Below are 17,165 nucleotides of genomic sequence, written 5' to 3'. Positions count from 1 at the left end.
TAATTAATCAATTAACAATTAACCGTCAAATGACGGGAATGGTGAAGGACGGGCCAACTTATGAGAGAATCGCCGAAGGACTGACCAGCCGCGGCTTCCCTCGGAGTACGTCACTGTTTACGTCACACGCTGAGCTACACATTTTGTTACTTGCCCACGCCCCCCATTGCCCTGAAAAAGGCGCATTCTGTATGAACAAAAGTAGGTAGGCGGCATTTCGCTGCACTTCCCAGTTTTGTTTTTATACTGCCAATGCTGAAAACAGACTGATTGGGCTTTCCTGCAAATTTGCACAATTCCTATTTAAAAAGGGCTAATGTTCCCAGGATCCTATGGTCTCAAGTTCAATAACAGAGTACCCTAGGACTGAGTCCTAAAACCCAGAAATGAGTTAATTAAAATAAAGCCAGTGCGGATGCGGATATTTTGAAAGCTAAAAGTATTGTAGCATAAACAGCACTTAAAATAAGAGAGGCTCAGAGACAGAGTTGCACATTTGAGGGTCATTTAATCTCAAGAGAACAGCCCAAGACTTGGTACATCATGACAATTTATAGTGTGAGACAGACAAACATTGTGATACATGAGCACTGTAGGTACTGTAGGTACTTTCCAATTGTTAGTTCCTGCCATTCAAAATTCAAAAACTGTAGGTACTGCAGGTTCTTTCCAATTGTTATTTCCTGCCATTCAATTTCAGACACCCGGCTCAGACAACAGGTTATTTTCCCAGTTTAGCCAGAACTCCACCAAACCATGACTAAAGTCACGTAGGCCCTTTGGCTAAAGTCACGTCAGGATAACAACAGTTTAAACAAGGTCACCATCTACACTATTAAAGTTATGCATAATTAAGGGCACATCCACTTTAAATGACAGGCTGTCTGTGAGGTGTCACCCTAGTCTTCCATTCAGATCCACCCCTCACTCCTCCACAGCTTCACCCTCTCATCCCAAATTAGTTACTTCGGGCTCCGAAAATCCAGAATGGCGACAGCTGAAATGAGTCCACAAACCAGAGGGTAACAGTATGTTGGCTACATCTATTATGTTCATACAATCTATGGTGCAACCCCAATTTAGTAAAGAGAGTTTCATACTAGTAAAGACTGAAAATATATTAAAGACTTCACAAACAAACTTAATAATGAGTGTTTATATAGATTGAGGTTTCTTCAGCCAACTCTAGGAATACCATTATGTCTGTCACTGCAGGGTTTGCTACATCTCAGGCTGCATGTTTCAGATGTAATAGGCCTTTATATGGTGGAAGTACCTCCATAAAACATTCCCAAAACACATCTCTATCAAACAGCTCAACGTGAACATTTAAAATGTCAAACACGTCTCAGCTCTGGTTATGAGGACTATATGGAGAAGGCTGTTTAACATGCAGGTGTTAAAGCCAAGTGTTGTCCCCTGTAGGGTTGAATAAGTACACAGAGGGGTGGGGGGGGGGGGTGGGGGGGTACACGGGATGCTTATACTGGCATTGTGCAGCGGCATCACACGCCTGTCAGCATTCATCTCTTCAGTGACAGGCAGAAAGTCCCAGCTAGATTGCTAAAGGCCTCATTCAAAACCTGACAAGACTCCACTTATGCAGTTCTTTCATCTCTGAGCAGACCAGCCAGGCCACTAATACTGATTCTGTCTCTGTCTATATGTCACTGGAGTGAGTTTTATTCCACATAACTAGGTTTGGTAAACCCTGATGTCTTGGATTGGAGGCTCATTGTTAAGAAATAGATGAAAAACTGATGTGTGGACGTTTGATTGACGAACTCAGCGAACAGTTTTTAAAGTCTTACTAAAGTTTTGCCTTTATTTTTCAGAGTGCCACACTTTTTAAATTGTGAATGCCTGTCTTTGTAATTAAAATCCTGATTTACATTTTCCAAAGCTGAGAACATGTAGCAATAAATACAAATGCTCTAAATTAGCAGATGTAGACGTGTAGGAGAAATGTATGCAGATGTGATGATAATACAAATAATCTTTTTCATGCATATAAATGCAGCGCGCAATTACTGCTGTTACACTCGGGTGTATAATCAGATTAGATACTGAATAATTGATACATTACTGTATGTATTTTCTGGTGGTTGCAGATTTATTCCGTCAGGTGTCTGGTCCTGGAGGTTTGACAGACCAGCGTCACCTCAGCCTGCTGCTCCACGAAGCCATTCAGATCCCCCGCCAGTTGGGTGAAGTCGCTGCTTTTGGGGGAAGCAACGTGGAGCCCAGCGTCCGCAGCTGCTTCCGCGTGGTAAGGACAGTTACTTGCATGTATTACAGAAAGGGCACCTCATGCATTCACACACTATGAACAATAAGAGCAGATGAAATCATCTGTAATGTAACGACGTAGTACTTTTCCCGTCACTTGAGAGTATTGTATGACTCGAAATTAATGGCTTGAGTGCCCAAACAAAAAATTGGAAGTCAACCTTCAAAACCCACTTATTAATGCCGTTGCAGTATAGGGATGTATCTCAAATCCTCTCAGTATACGAGTGTACCCTCTAATCTATGAATTATTGTAAAGGAGAATGATGAGTGACCTCCAGATAATAAGAACAGAACTTGTTCAAGACAGAGCTATAAATACAGAAACTGAAGTTTAAAGAAAAATTAAAAATGAATGGCAAAATCAAACATTTGCCTTTACATGACTTCCATCAGAAACCATGTATGAAAGAATTATGATGTCAGCTGTGTGAAGCCCATTGTGTGTCACTGACATCAGCACAGTCTGAGTTTACTTCCGAGGAAATGGAGAAGTTATAATTATTTTACCTAAAGAAGTCCTAACTGCACCACCCATATTCAGAGTGTTGCCTCACAAACATTACATCGCATTAATATTGCATTGCATTGCTTTTAATGCACATGAAGTACAGTCAGTGGTAGATAATGCATGATGTTTTTAGCCATACATGGACTGTAAGTGATGTCCAAGAAGTTTAAATTAGAAAGTTGCTTGTAGAATATGATCTATTGGAATATTGATATGATGGAGCGAGGTCACAGAGTCCAGCAGCGCAAAGCAAGAGCTAATGAGGAGACATGTTCAAAGCATGAATTACTTTGTCTTTCTCTCCTTTGCTTGTTCTGAATGTGTCTTCAAGTTGTACGTTGGGCTCAGGTTGCAGGAAGTTTACCTTGTGACATTCAGTTTGGGACACCAGATAATTAGTGAGTCGTTAGGAGCAGGCCACAGCTTTTTTTGGAAGGTGGCCTATGCAAAGCCTTTTAATTCCCTCATTTTCAGAAGCAGATCTTAATTATACACACTCTATTCTGGTCCATGCTTTCTGTATCAGCTACGGCTGATTAAAATCAATTCCTTTCTCCATTTGCTCCATGTTAGGACATTTAGTTGCAGATGAAATATCCATGTAATGCCAATTGCGGGGTGACCCGTTTGCCCATTTATCACTTTGGTTTGCAAATGAGTGACATCAGTTTCTAGAGAAACACATCTCAAGGCTTAATGCTCAATTCTGATTATTCCCCCAGATTCAGTCTTTTTGCCTGTTTGCATTCATCTTTATAGTGACCCATGTGTGACATCAGTTTGAATGTCTCTGCCCTAAAACGGCTCACATGCAACCAATAATGTCACATACATTCACATTAGAACAACAAAAATGTTACATCTGAGAGACACATGTATGATGTGCTAATGTTCATCTTCTGAATGATTTGCTGCAGAAGTCAGATGAAAATCTGTCGTATTTCATATCATATTTTTATGCAGAATGAAGTCATCAGATCTTCATCATTGTGTGTAGTAATTAGTCATGTGCTTTCATTTGGGAGAGTGTGCTATTTGCAGAGCATGGACTGCACTTGTACAGCGCTTTTCTGGTCCTCTGGCCACTCAAAGTGACACTACATGTCACAATCACACACACAGTCACACACTGGTGGCCGAGGCTAGCATACATGGTGCCACCTGCTACTCAGTAACCTATTCACACGCACTCATGCACCAATGGAGCAGCCATTGGGAGCAATTTCGGGGTTCAGTATCTTGTCCAAGGATACTTCAAGGACATGTGGACCAGATGAGCCAGGGATTGAACAGGTCCAATGGGACATTTTTCGAAATACTGAGGCTACAGGATTATGAGCCATCAGAACAATGGCATGAGGGTAAGATGACAAAGGAAGGCAACAGCCTTAGCTCTATTAACAGCTATTGCTAGTAGTCAGGAGTCAAGAGTGGTGGGGCCACAATGTTGCAGGTTTCATGGAGGAGGAGTTTCTCAAACACTCTAGGATACCAATGGCCACATTCTGATAGGGCTATCTCTGTTGGCGCCTCACAAAAACAGTATCGTGGTATGTAGGCAAGTTGTCTCCATCAGAAAGTGTCCCACAGTTGGGCTCTATTGGTTGTCGACTTGGGCAGCCTACCACAGCGGTGCTACCACTACTGCAGCCTTTGGTAGTTTCAACAAACAGCTCTGACTCTGTATGGTGAGTGTTATGTGCTTGCACAGTGAAGTATGACATGGAAAAACCATGGATGTATAGGTTAAATCTGATAGGATATTCTCACAGTGGTTGCATGGCCAGTGTTTGGATAGGTACTGGATTTAGGACCGCATATGAACGTGGCCAGATCTGATTGGAAAAAGTCTGATTTCTGTGTACACACTATGAAAAATTCAGATCTGTGTCACAGGAGAGCAAAAGAATTGGATATGAGTCATGTTTGCTTGTAATGTGAACGTAGCTTTTGACTTTGCTGGCAGTGAAGCAGATGGATCGACTTGGGACAGGGAATACGCAGAGTAAGACGGTTATACAGAACAATATGACTGAATGTGCAGAAGCACTGGTTTACAGCGGGAATAACTTAACGTAGTAAATATTTTTATACTTTGAGAAAAGTGTACATTTATTCTTGATACACAAACAAACACAGTTTAGTGGATATATGGTGCAGAAAGCAGAGTTTCGATGGATAACTAAATGTTTATCACTCTACTTTCCCAATGATGTTTAAAGCATCCCATCTGTTCAGCGTGCTGCCTTGAGATGCGGTGGCGTGCTCAGCATAGTCAGTTCCAGGTGTTCGGTACGTGAGGAGCTGCTATTTGACCTCCCACATGGAGCTGGCTACTTTACTACCAGAGAGGAGCTCCTTCATCCTCGGGAGACTCAGTACCTCTGTACACCTCAGTCTGTGTGATCAGTACGCACACACATACACACACACACACACACACACACACACACACACACACACACACACACACACATTTATTATGCTACTCTGCTTGAGTGGTGGAGGAAGCCCCAGGGAAATCAACCTCTTAATGCATCTCTGATGCAGACTTAATGAGAATTTAGCACATCACGGATTTTCAGCGCTTGGCGAGTCATTCTTTTATTAGGTTGACTTCCTTTTTATCCCACTTTCTGGAATTCTCAACAAGGTGTCTGCGGGAGAGACGGCGCGCATGCAGACACATAAACACAAACATACAGCTTATACACAGACACAGAAGTTATGTCTGCTGTGTTTTATCCTTATGATTGTTTAAGCAGTTGCATAAAAGCAAAAAAAAAATAAAAATACCCCACAGCGAAGAACATCTTTCACCCTCTCCTTCCCCTTTTTATCTTTTGTATTCTCTTTGATTCCCCGTTGCTCACTGCTGGACCACCTTTGGAGAGGAAGCACACTTTCTCCTCTCATTACTTCATGTACCTGCCCTGCTGTTGGTCTATATTTGGATTGTTTACAGTCTCCTGCACTGCTTTTTTCTTTCCTCCCACCTTCCTTTTTGAAGGCCCCAGGGAAACCTGCCATCGAGGTGTCTCACTTCCTGGAGTGGATGAGCCTGGAGCCCCAGTCGATGGTTTGGCTTCCTGTCCTCCACCGTGTGGCTGCTGCAGAGTCGACCAAGCACCAGGCCAAATGTTACGTCTGCAAACAGTGTCCCATCAAGGGCTTCAGGTAGGCAAGACATATAACTCTCACCTAACATAACACGATATAAAATTACTCTTGTGATCACAGTGAGCTATTGCAACATCACATAGAAAAGAAAAGATCAAGCTGTATAAGTGAGAACGCTGTTAAAGGGGAAAATATGCACATACACAACCTGAAAACACACATTAGGTAGATTAAAATTGTCTGGATTTAGCAGTTATGAGAGTGTGTTTAATGTGCAAGTGTAACGTGACAATAGACAAGTGTTTATAGAAAAGGAATTGATTGATTAGTTTAATGCGTTGGCATGTTAATAAGCACTAAAAACATGTACAGATGAGTTTGATGGGAATAGCATTCGTTTTGCAGGTATTTTGGTAGTGTACCAAAGTTTTGGACAAATAAAATCACAGCAATCCATCCAGTAGTTGTTGAGATATTTCACTATGGACAAAAGTGGTTATCATCCCTGGCTACTTGGCTAGAAAATTACAAAAGTGAGGTGGCTGAGTTTGTAGGAGGAAACAAGTAGTGCAAATCCAGCGTATTGTTTGTAAGCTCAGTTTTCACCTTCAGTTTGCTTGATAATTCACCAACTCTTCAAATTATCAGACCTCTGTGTACAACCATTTTAACTTAGCACTGCAAATGTGAAATGAAATCACACTCTCCGACTGTATGGACTACTTCTATCTTCAGATATATATTCAGAAACTTATTTCCGTGGATCATTTTGCAGGACTAAAAAAAACTTTCTGAAAAGCTGCTGTGTTTTTCTGATGAAAAAAATTAGAGGCAGAAGTCAGTGACAGAACAGTAATTGGTACATTTGTCAAATTAGGTGTGCGAGCAGCACATATTGATGTCTCTTAAATTATGCTTGTGCAGAGGCGAAATTTAAATAAAAGCCTCTAACATGACATAAATTGACAATTTTTTAAAACTTGTAATTTTGAAATATTGTACAATGTAACACAATGACACCATTAGCGTTTAGATTGGCTCGCTTTAAGCCTTGCCGAAGATACTCTATAACAGAAGATACCTTATTACAAGCTGCGCCAAGGGTATGAAACATTTCCAGTCTCATATGTGGGTGTGAATGTCTCTCCCCCACATACGCCCACCTGGAAGTGTGGTAAATGTCATTTGGATGGATGAAATCAGATTCAGTACAATACAACTTTTCAACTTTTCAACTTTATACGTTAAAATTTAATGTTTGCTCTGTATTTTGCCGCTTGTTTTTATCTGCTGGCTTAATGTCTCTTATCAACAGGGTGTAAGATCACATCAGTTGTTGCCAGATCTCACGACAGTATGTCTCGAACAAAGTTAATTTTCTCCTGATTTGTTTGTCTGAAAAATTGCCATCTCAGTGTCAGTGTCAGTGTTTAGAGGGGTTGGTGCTTGTGAAAAGTGGATCCAGTATTCACTTCAGTGACTATAGGGTGAAGTAAACGGTCAAAAAATGCAGCGCTGGTCAAATATGAATGAAGATTCTGTCACTGCATTGCCTTTCTCTTGCCTCAGATGTTGTCAGAAAAGTATTTTAGTGTACTGTTTAGCTGTAAAATGAGAACGTTTGCTCTGGCCCGTGGATGGTGTCTTTTTTTTTTTTTTTTTTGCTTGAGTGTATCCAACATGGCAGCCAGCCACAAACTATCATTTTGCGGCTTAACAGTACACTAAAGTATATCCCTGAAAACACTTACGGCGAGAAATAAACAGTCCAGTCAAAGAATCTTGATTCATATTTGATCAGTGCTGCCTAGTCTGACAGTTTGACTGCAGTTCACAAGCAGTGATTGACATGATTGACAGCTGCATTAGAGATTCCTTTGCTCTGATTGGTTGTTCACATTCATGTGCAGTAAGGCCAGTAGAAGCATTACAGAGGTACAGATTCACAGATTATCTGTCTCACGCCCTGCTGTGTGGATACAGTGACAGCAAATATGACAAAAAGTAATTTTAACAAAAGTTACCAGCAGCAGCTTTAATAATTAGAGGAGTAAGAATATTACTTGTGGAGACATTTAGAAAGTCAAAATTGAGAAGCAACAAAATCTGTTTTAATTGTGGCAGCTGGTGTTTTCATTATATATATGTATATAAAAGATAAAAGCTTGTTGGAGATGCTGAAAGTTAGATATAATGTATGATAATAATAAGTTGAGCAGCTGCACAGTAATGTGAATTTATTGAGGCAAACTTCAAGCATCATGTTTGAAGATCCCTGACAGAAAACTCGCCTTGAAAAAAAATGAATATTGTACAGACTGTTGTTTGCAGATGCTGTTTCTGTTATTATGCAATATGTTTTATTATCATAAAATCTTGCACATATATTATTTGTCTGTATTTCCAATGGATATTGTATTAAAATATTAAATTCACATTCCTTTTTCTGTGTTTAAACATTATCATAAAGCACATGGCTGAAAGTGATCATAATACATCATTTGTTATTGAAGATACAGTTACTAATTTAACAGGCCACAGTGTTTGCATTCACCCCAGTTTGGAGCACAAGGATCTGTGGAAGCTTATAAATAAGAGACACAGACATGCGCCAACCCTTTAGTCTACACACACACACACACACACACACACACACAGACACACACACACAAGGCTCTACTCTGCTTAGTTCTCTTGCATCAGTTCAGCCTCGTTGTTACATTGATCTTGACAGGTATCGCAGTCTGAAGCAGTTCAATGTGGACATCTGCCAGACATGTTTTCTAACCGGCCGCACTACCAAGGGAAAGAAGCTGCACTACCCCATCATGGAGTACTACACACCAGTAAGACAAACATTATCTTGTGCTTTAACGGAATACAAATTCAAGGCTCTAGGGACAAATGAAACTCAGCTGTGCTCAAAAAAATACTACAGTCTCCTGATTCCTGCTGCCAGACATAGATTAGCCCCCTCTCCACCGTAAGACCTCTATCATCTCTAAGTGTATACCGTTAGGTATGCTTACACCGCTTCGTCCAAATCCATAGTATGCAGAGATTGAGTACCACTCAACAGTAACATCCTTTTTGGCTCACAAAGTGCACGCATAAAGTGCTATTTGGAGCACACACTGTGCTCTAAACCCCAATAAAACCAGAGTCTTAAGCGATTGCACGTACAGGCTCCGTAGTGGAGTTAATTCCTAAGGAGTAGCTGTAGCCGGAGTGCTGGAGTGGACTGAGATGGTGCCAGATTTAATCTCTAATCAATTCTGAACTGTAAAATGTGGCAAAAGGCCATCTGTACAATGATTTTTTTCTTTACTAGACAATATTTTATATTAGCCAGCTACAGTTTTTCACACCGGTGAGGCAGGCAGGCGCCCATAGATTTCTACTATGATAGAGAGAGTGCTGGAAACAAGAGAGCCAGAGAGGGATAATGAAGGGAGGAAGCAGACAGAGCAGCAGAAACTGAATAAGAAATCAGATGGAGGAATAACTTAGTCATCTGAAGTCAAGACAAATCAGTGCCCAGACAGAGTGGACAAATTTCAGATAAGGTCATTTTCTAGAAAGCAACATTTTCACGAATTCTTAAGCGATGTAATTTGTCTCCAACCTTTTCCACCACTGCCACCTCTCACCCCTCCTCCACCCCACCAACCCCATCGCCTCCTAAATCACAACTCCAGACAACCTCGGGGGAGAAGATGAGGGACTTTGCCAAGACTCTGAAGAATAAGTTCAGGTCGAAGCAATACTTCACCAAGCACCCGCAGAGAGGTTACCTGCCGGTGCAATCTGTGCTGGAAGCCGAGAGATCTGAGACGTGAGTCCCACACACAAACACAGACGTCTCTCTTTTGTCCCTGTTTTTCTGTCATCTATCACTTTCACCCATTCAAACCCCTGCTGTTGCGGGCTAATTATCGCGCTCTGATATTTTTTGGCCGCTCTCACTTGCTGAGTTTGGGTTAAAGGGACATCTCTGTGTTCAGAATTAACATAATGTTATTCCTGTGATCTCAGTCTGGCTCAGATGCTCTGTTCACATGAGCGAGTCTCACCCAAAGGGAAAAACAAGAGCGATGAGACAAAAATCCATGAGATCATCAAGAAGCATCGCTCAGGGCTACGACAGTACCCGGGAAGATTTAGCATGATTATGGGTTCATGTTTCGGCTGATTGTGTCACTGTTAGGGTCACCTTTTATGACCTCAAACATTACACGAGCTGGAGATGAGACTCCAGTGGTGGAGGCCACATAGACATGTTTATCAAAAGTGAAAGCACTTATTCTGCAGAATGATCCCTCATATTAATATATTATTATGTTTTATTATACTTACTGCCCATGTATAATTATTACTGATGCATTAATGTATAAGCAGCAGTTTAATGTTGTAGCAGGTTGATTTAAAATTTTACATACACCTTGTGGGGTAGTTTAGTGCGGTGGTTTCCAGCCTAGGGGGCTTTAAGATAAATCTGAGAGGCTTCAGTGTTATTAACAAGATAGAGCAGAAGAAACTTCTGCGACACAAAATGTTTCTCAAATCCATGCTTGCTCCTGAATGTGAAACGTTGGATAGTTTTACCTCTACATGACTCAAAACTGATGAAACGCACTAAAAAGAGAACATCACTCTTTGGATGAACTACAAATAGAATACGGATGAAGGAATCTCTGCACATCAGCAAACTCGGAGCTCAAACCAGTACAGGACAACTGAGGCAGGATCTGGTGTAAGGAGATCTGGAGCACACAGTTATAGTAAGAGCTTTTTGACATGGTGCAGCGCCTAACGTTGCAACATTAAGATTCAGAGTGAGAGGAAGCTTTGGAAGTGAAGACATTTAAATTGCCTGTGCTGAGCTGATCGCTGTCTCTCGGGGTTTGGCCGTTGCTTGCATCTAGCCAAGGCGATATTGCCGCACCGTATGTAAATATATATCATTAAAACATCATAGAAACCATCAACGTTAACAAGACTCCTTTTTTGGTTTCCCCCAGGGTAAAGTTGTATTAAATGTATAAATCCAGTAGCTTTCCTCTGCACATTTGTCCACATGGTCAAGACTGTTGATGTGAATTGTCATCTTATGATCTGCCTTATTAAAAAGCTCTTGAATATATAACTGGATGCTCCAGATCCAGGGGCAGACTTTACCATTAGGCAAGGTAGACACCTGCCTGGGGCCGCCAGCTAAGATTTTTTTTCTTCTTATGTTAATATTCTAACTTATTGTGACCTGAAATGATTTGCAAAAGGTCCCCAACGCATTTAAAAAAAAAAAAACAAACTGTATACTACCCGACTACTACTGGTAATTTGTTGCAGGTTCAAATTTTTAGGGTGTTTTTCACACATGCACAAAATTAACATTGATGAATTTTCGCCTTCCGTTCACTTCCACCCCATGTCAAATAAAACCTTCACATCTATTGGCATATCATATTTGCATCTTTGCATCCCATGGAGTTCAACAGTGATGAACTTTGACCAGTGGAGTCACAGCCTCAACCAGTAGCAAAGAAGCAGGCTAGCCTTCATGTGGAGACATTGATTGTTGCTGTTTTTAACCAGCCAATACTGTTTGATATTGTAAAAAATGTTGAAAAATAGCAGCATGCACAACTGAAAAAAATCTTGAACAATATATAGAGGTGCATGGTTGTGGTGAGGATCCAAAAATAAGCAGAAACACCGGCACTCACAGATAAATTAACTTATTTAATGTGGGCAAAATGAACAGAAAGGGACCTGTTTCAGCTACAAAGCCATCATCACTGTGGCACTGATTGTATGATAATGGCCATAAAAAATACAAACTGCCCCACATGAGAGATGCTGCCTGGCTGGCAGCGAGTAGAGAGACAGGCATGGAACCCAGTAAATGAAAAATGTACCCATAACATCATATTTCATAGTATTTATTGCACTGCGCACACTCAGCAGAAATATCGCCTGGGCAGGCAGTGGCCACTCACCTGCATGCACTTGTGTGACCGTGCCCTCACTCACAAATATAACAATTAAAATATGATACACTGTTATTCATCAAACAATCCAGCATTGTATACAAATATATACAAAGCTCCACCTTGAACAAAATTTAAGGCTGCTTTCACACCTGCCCTGTTTGGTTTGGTTCAATCGAACTCAAGTTCGTTTGCCCCCTAAGTGCGGTTAGTTTGGGCAGGTGTGAACACAGCAATCACACTCGGGTGTGCACCAAAACAACTGGACCGAGACCTTCTTGAAGAGGTGGTCTCAATCTGGTTACAAATGAACTCTGGTGCGGTTCATTTGTGATGAGAACATGTTCCGACCTCGATCCGAACCAACTGCAGTCACATGACACATTGTTTGGGTTAAACATGAGCATGTTACAGTCCTGGAGGATTATTAATGTGCACCTCCTCCTGTACTGCCTTAATATGCACATTCAGCACATCCAATGCATCAAAACATTGTTTTCTAGTTGGAGCCGCGCCTCGTTTTCAAACTGTATGGTTTGACTAAAATGAACAATGACAGCAATATAGTCCACGATGAGCAGCGCTAAAATCAACCTGCGTAGTTGTCCCTCCATTGTGACATTAGAAAGTGTCGCATTTATCTTGCAAGTGTACTCTTCTTCAGTGTTTTGTTTACTTCCTGGATTTTTCCCACATGGAAATTCTGACCAATCAAGAGCAGCTTTCTCACGCGCACATTTTATCTTGTCTGCTTGTAAATGCTGCCGTGAGAACACGAACCAACTCTAAGCAATTATGCAACCATGGAACAAAATTAGTCCCTGATTCAGACCAAAGCAAGACAACTCTAGGTCCTAAGTACATTGTGCTAATAATACCTCTTTGCCAATCCTTAAAAATTGAATGCATGACTTTGACTTTAACTTGCTGCAGACTATTTATAGTTTTACTAAAGAAATAAACGTTTTGAGTACTTTTCCAATCAGAGAAAGGGTGAAAATAAAGCAAGACAGGGTTTGCCTGGAGCCTCCAAATCAGTAAATTCACTCCTGTCAGATCTCCTCACTCCAGATCCTGAACCACTCAGAGCTTATACACATATGCAACCTGTGATAAAGACTCATCAGAAGGTGTTGCTTGACTTCAAAGCATAACGAGCCAGAAATGTCGGGAACCAGCAGTTAAATCAAATGAAATGCATCATAATTTAACACCATCATGTGTTTGTGTGTAAAATCTTGATATGCAAAGTAAGGGTGTAAAGTAGCGTAAAATGGAAACACTCTAAGTTGTGTTTAAGTTGGGCACTTGAATAAATTTACTTTTCTGCACTGTGTTTTTTCTTGTTTGGATCCAAACAAGAAAGTTTTCCAAATAAAACTCTCTTCTTCAGGATTATAGGAATATGTGTGAATTAAGTTTTTTTTTTTTTTCAGCAACTGCTCATTCACACTCGGAGTGTGTTAGTAATGCCATGGTGAGGTATTGACATTGGCTTCTGTTGTTTCCAGGCCGTGCTCCTCACCTAAGCTGCCCCACGCAGACACGCACAGCAGGATTGAACACTATGCCAGCAGGTACGTGGCTCACTGTGCTCTGCTTTACATCAAATCACTACAACAAAGTCTCTCACTTTCTTCTCTCCAAATCAACCTTTCTGCCTTCTTTTTATATCCACTCCACCCCTGCCTCCACCACAACCACCACCACCACCACCACCACCACCACCTCTGTTCACCACACACTGATTGAAGTATTGATTTGGCTGCGTTGTGCACTGTACTCCAGCCAAGGTAGAGACTGTACTGCCCAGCAGTTTTCTTCCCTGTTACACTCCACACCAACACACGCTGGTGCGCATAAGCAGAGCAGTTTGCGGTTGTAGTGTGTGTGTGTGTGTGTGTGTGTAGGTCAGTGGGGTTCAGCGTGCCTAGCGGCTTGTCACTTGCTCAGGCAGTGAGCCCATTGGTCACCTGGGAGCTGTTGGTGTGGATTAGTGTCTGTCTGACAGGTTATAAACAGGGGCACAGCACTGGACTCTCACACTCCTGGCAGCTCACCCTACAGTGCTGCAGAGCTGGACACACACACACATTTCCACCAAGCCTGCAGTGTGTGTGTGTGTGTGTGTGTGTGTGTGTGTGTGTGTGTGCGCCATTGTGTATTACTTCCCTGAGGCTCTGACACACAACTTTAGGCCCTGCCAAAACAGAGGGAACACACACCAACAAGAGAGCAGGCACAATTGTCCTCTTTACCCCTCTTATCTCTCCCTTTTTCCCTTCCTCCTGTTTGCCTTTTTCCTTTTTTATTCTTATCTTTGATCCCCCTCTTCTATTGTCTCCCACCCACACATTTATTTCTTGTTTTTTTCTCTCTCATGCTCTCCTCTCCTCTAGCCCTTTCTTCTTCTCTGTTCTGTAACATCTTTTATGTTACATCCTTTTACATTTCCTTTTTGCTTCTAATTACAGAACAATTCCCTTCAAACGGCTTTTGAGTCATCTCAGTCGCTCAGAAATATCTAAACAGAATAAATCTGAAGCTGCCAACAGCCTTCTCCAAAATAAACCAAGAGAACAGAAATGGAAACGTAGTCTAATTTAGTCAGAATGAGACATGTTGCCTTCCCTGGCCTGCTGAGAAAACACAAGAACTCCCACAGCTAAATATAGTTTTTAGAAGTGTCCACTGTATCTGTGCAGTATCTTAGCAACTTTACTCATAGATAACCTCTCATCTCTGCATCTCACGAGTGGGCACGGGATGATAAGAAAAATTCATGTCATGATAATCCTTGCCAAAATAACTTTGTCCTGATAGTCATCAAAATATGTTTCGAACTCTTAAAATGGTGCTAAAACATACCTGAATCACTTAATATTGCAGCATCCAAATAAGTTCAAAAATAGCCACCCACAGACGCCATAACGGGAGACATAATAAACTCACTGTCTTTGGTTTAGTTTTACTCACTGTTTGATGATCCAGGTGCTTTGATTGGTTTAAGTGTTGATTGATTTGCAGGATGTTTGGAGAGTTGCAGAATGACGCTATGAACTGATTGTCTTGACTGTCACATTCAAAAATGAAAACAAAAATCCTCAAACATTCCCCAAATAAACAGGCCTTTACAAAACCAAAGTTCAAGTCAATGGGTTATTAAACGACTTCATCAAACAATAAATCTAAGATTAACCAGATACGCAGCAGTTAAAGACCCTGTGGCGTCTTCCACGCTCCGCACTCACTTCAGCACACCTGTCTTTAATTAAAGGTTCCCAAGATGCCAGGTCAGGTGGCGCATTAGAGTGACTCAAAAAAAAAAAAAGAAATAGGAAACTAGGACTTGCTAGAAATGGCAACACTTAACCTTGCATTTTGTTAATAAACAAATATTTTTTATTGCATCGCAGAATTAATTCACACCTTTGAGTGAACATCCTTTTTGGTGAAATCAAACAATATGTCAATGATTGATTAAAATCCTCTGTGTTTTTTTTTGGTTTTTTTTTCTTAGGTTGGTGTGTTTGTAGCCAGTCTCTTTTATTGTTGGTTGCCCAGCCGTCTCTTTGGGTGCTGTTGGATACAATATTCACAATTTTACTGATAATAGAAATTTACCATGATCAAATTATTGTGTGTATTTATTTATTTTATCAAGATTCCTGATAAAATTGTGTATTGTCCTATCCCTAGCCAGGAAGCCGTCTTTGTTTCTCAACCATTTTTTTCCTGCATAAGAATAAATCAGTAAGGGCCTTTAGTTGAGACAATAATCTATAATCCCTCGAATGTGCTTTCATTAAGTGACTCAAAACGATAGCACTCACTGTTATGATAGAAAGCCTTTATTGTCATTGTACACAGAATATACAAGATTAGGAGTGTTACATCTGTTCAGGTGCCAATTAGTATTATTACAAGCAAGTAGAAAAAAACAGACAACATAATCATTCATAAAATCAGAAGAGTGATAAAAATTGGCTGTATCGAGCTGTTGTACAATAAATAGTGGAGTGTTGCACTAAGAAGTAGTGGTTTGCAGTGTTTAATAAATAGTGGATTGCACCTGAAAAGCAAAATTATTTTTATATACATCGATTTATCAGCCTGATGGCTCATGGGTAAAACTGTTTTTGAGTCTATTTGTATGTGACTTTAAGCTCCTGTGTCTCCTACAGAGGGCAGGAGAGAGGACATCATTTATAAGCACTATATAATCAACTAATAAATAACGTATAACACACTGTAATGTAGTTGCAACAGTTAAAATGTATTTATCTGTTAGGGCTGTACCTGACTCAAAATTATGTCTGTTGAATAGGATCTGGCTTCAATAAAAATATTGGTGGTGACAGTGACACTGATGTTATATAATAAACACGCCAAATTAGCCCTCCGAGCTAATGCGTGCTAACCCCACTAACGATGGATCGGAAATGTGCAATAAAGTTTTTTGGAGATGCAAAGGTTATAGCAAATTAAGTTGCTGTGAGCTGTAAATTCAAGACTTCCAAGCAGAAGGCAGAAGATAACGTTATTTCGGTGCCTGACTGTGCGAAGCCACTTCCTCCTACCTGTACACGTTGCAAACATCTTCACGTAGTGTAATAATTTTACCCCAGAGAGCTGCATGAAAGCGAGGAGCGCTGACTCTGCAGCTATTTCTGGGGACCACAATGTTCTCAGAAGTACTCTGCACAGTGACTGACAAACTCTGTCAAAGAGGGACTGCTCAACTTGAAGAATCTCGGTTGACTGAGGGGTCTCTGACGGATGATTGGCGTCTTCGATTTTCAGAGGGCAGCCCTGTTATTTGTCAACAACTGGTTGTTCATATGAAGCGTCTGGTACTGGGGCAGAAACAGATAATGAATGCTTGATAAGTAAAAGGATGGCGATATTTTATATTTTTGTTACATTTTCTGTGAGAGACCGACGGCTGCTTTGTAACGTCTCCAGCTTGTCGGTGTCTCTGAGCCTCAGGCACGTTCTTTACTCCTGAATCTTTAAAAACGGGCCATGAATACATACTTAAATTATTTCCTGAGCATGAGAGCTGGGCACTGTTGCTTTTAACAAATGTCACTCAAACGAAAGTAAACAGAGATTTCTTTGGAAATCAGACGCATCCTCCTAACCTGCCTGTGAATATGTGAGTGCATAATCTCTGCATATTTGAATAAAATATGAACAAATGATATTTAACACACTGTCTATATCTTCACACATTATTACAGCTTGGGTAAACA

The 17,165-nt window shown here is 40.8% G+C and overlaps 1 protein-coding gene across 1 annotated transcript in view; it reads left to right on the top strand.

Moving 5' to 3' along the window:
* The window catches only part of drp2 (dystrophin related protein 2), a 189,710-nt gene that overhangs the window by 146,055 nt on the left and 26,490 nt on the right, over positions 1-17,165 (top strand). Inside the window, exons 14-18 of the mRNA XM_050042719.1 lie at positions 2,112-2,269; positions 5,811-5,977; positions 8,655-8,766; positions 9,619-9,755; positions 13,422-13,487. Of these exons, the coding sequence (XP_049898676.1) occupies positions 2,112-2,269; positions 5,811-5,977; positions 8,655-8,766; positions 9,619-9,755; positions 13,422-13,487 (640 nt within the window). The remainder of the gene's footprint in view (positions 1-2,111; positions 2,270-5,810; positions 5,978-8,654; positions 8,767-9,618; positions 9,756-13,421; positions 13,488-17,165) is intronic.

Source organism: Epinephelus moara, chromosome 4, assembly GCF_006386435.1.
Source record: "Epinephelus moara isolate mb chromosome 4, YSFRI_EMoa_1.0, whole genome shotgun sequence".
Lineage (NCBI taxonomy): Eukaryota > Metazoa > Chordata > Actinopteri > Perciformes > Serranidae > Epinephelus > Epinephelus moara.
This window is presented reverse-complemented; position numbering and strand designations above follow the sequence as displayed.